Here is a 1,671-nt window from a genome sequence, read left to right on the forward strand (position 1 = left end):
CCAGCGCACTTCGGCTGGGGCTCCGCAGGATCACCCCGGCCATCACCTTCACGTAGGAGAGCGTCCCGGTGAAGAGCACCCAGGAGAGGACCTGGCGGCGCAGGGGGGGAGAGCGGTCAGCAGGGCCAGGGATGTCCCCCAGCATGGGGATGGGGGACAACGCAGTGACCTCCCGGGGTGAGAGGGACCCCGTGACTTACGATGATGGCATCGCCCCACTGGGACTGCTGGAGTATCGGGCAGGGGCTCATCACCGCGATGGCCATGTTGTAGCTGCCGAAGCCCATCCCTGCCATGGTGAGGGTGCCCAGCAGTGCCAGGGACCTGCAAAAGACACACGGGTGACACCAGGGAGTGCTGCCAGCCCAGCCCCAGTGAGCGGCACAGACCTGCGGCACGGGCTGACGGGCTCCGTGCCAACGCCACCCTCCTTTCCCAGGGTGTCTCTGCTGCCAGGGCACCGGCACCCCACAGACCCTCTCCCACCCAGTACCCTCTCCCCCCCACCATTGCAAAGCAGGGGCCATTCCTGGGGCAGAAGCCCCCAGGGCACACCCCACCGCAGCCCCCGGTGCCCCACTACCCACCTGCCGGGCAGGAGCATGGCCACGATGCAGGCGAGGGGGTTGGCCATGGAGCTGAGTGTGGCCGAGAGGTGGTACGCGGTGTTGCCGTAGGGCAGGCAGGAGTAGGACTGCACGGACGGCAGGATCCCGTTGGTCAGAGCGCTCACCCAAGAGATGAGGAGGTAGATGAAGGCGAGCTTGGCTAGAGGGTAGGAGACCTTCTCCGGCAGGATGGCCCGAGGCCCCTGGGTATCCTTTGGGCACTGGCAGCTTCTGCTCAGCCGCGGGACAGCTCCCTCCTTGGGGATCTCGTCAAATGAGCTCAGCATGATGCTGCTGGGAAACAGGTGCTGCTGGGAGAGCTCCCACACCTTGGGCTGCCTGGCGAGGAAGAAGAAGGCCAGCAGGCATGCCAACATCATTACAGTCATGAGGAGGAAAAAGACGAGGGTGGAGAAGTTGGCCGGGAGGTAGCGGGTCTCCAGCTGGAAGATGGTGCTCTCCACGGTCTCATTGCCGGTGGTGATGTTGACCACGTGGGTAACGTTGGCGCAGCTGGAGATGCCGGCGCCCTGGCCCAGGGCGATGAGAGCAGGGATCAGCCCGCTGAGCCCTTCGCCTATGAAGAAGGTGGTCAGGTACTGGGGCTGCAGCTGCATCATGAAGGGCAGGAAGGTGACGGAGGAGGTGCAGTCCACCAAGGCCAGGAAGAAAGTGAGGACCAGGAAGGCGGTGCTGTGGGGCTCCCCGGCGATGGGGGACGTGTAGTTCCAGAGGAAGGCCAGGAGCAAGCAGGCCACGACACCCACGGACACGACCACGTAGATAACAGCCACCTCCTTCAGCAAGCCGGGCCGAAAGCGGTGCATGAGGGTGACAAAGAGCGGCCCCACGTTGGCCATCTGGATGGTGATGGTGATGTAGGAGGGCAGGTCCCACTGCGATGGCCACCCAGGAGCCCATGCCGAAGGTGCAGGCGAGGAGGTGGGTGAGCAGTGCCATGCTGGGTGCCCGGCCTGGGGGTGACGCTGCTGCACTGCAGGGAGAGGCTTCGATCAGCGGCGGGGTGAGACCCGACCCCACCCCAGACTCTGACCCTGGCCTC

General features: G+C 65.1%; 1 protein-coding gene across 1 annotated transcript; it reads right to left on the reverse strand.

The window, feature by feature from the left end:
• Positions 1-7: 7 nt before the first annotated feature.
• Positions 8-1,568, reverse strand: LOC104077580 (solute carrier family 52, riboflavin transporter, member 3-like; the record flags this gene model as incomplete). Its single annotated transcript, XM_009578862.1, is given in 4 exon segments — positions 8-91; positions 201-324; positions 588-1,507; positions 1,509-1,568. Coding segments are annotated over 4 exon segments (1,188 nt in total), but the record flags the coding sequence as incomplete, so codon positions are not given.
• Between the last annotated feature and the right edge of the window lie 103 nt (positions 1,569-1,671).

Source organism: Fulmarus glacialis, unplaced genomic scaffold, assembly GCF_000690835.1.
Source record: "Fulmarus glacialis isolate BGI_N327 unplaced genomic scaffold, ASM69083v1 scaffold21245, whole genome shotgun sequence".
Taxonomy (NCBI): Eukaryota; Metazoa; Chordata; class Aves; order Procellariiformes; family Procellariidae; genus Fulmarus; species Fulmarus glacialis.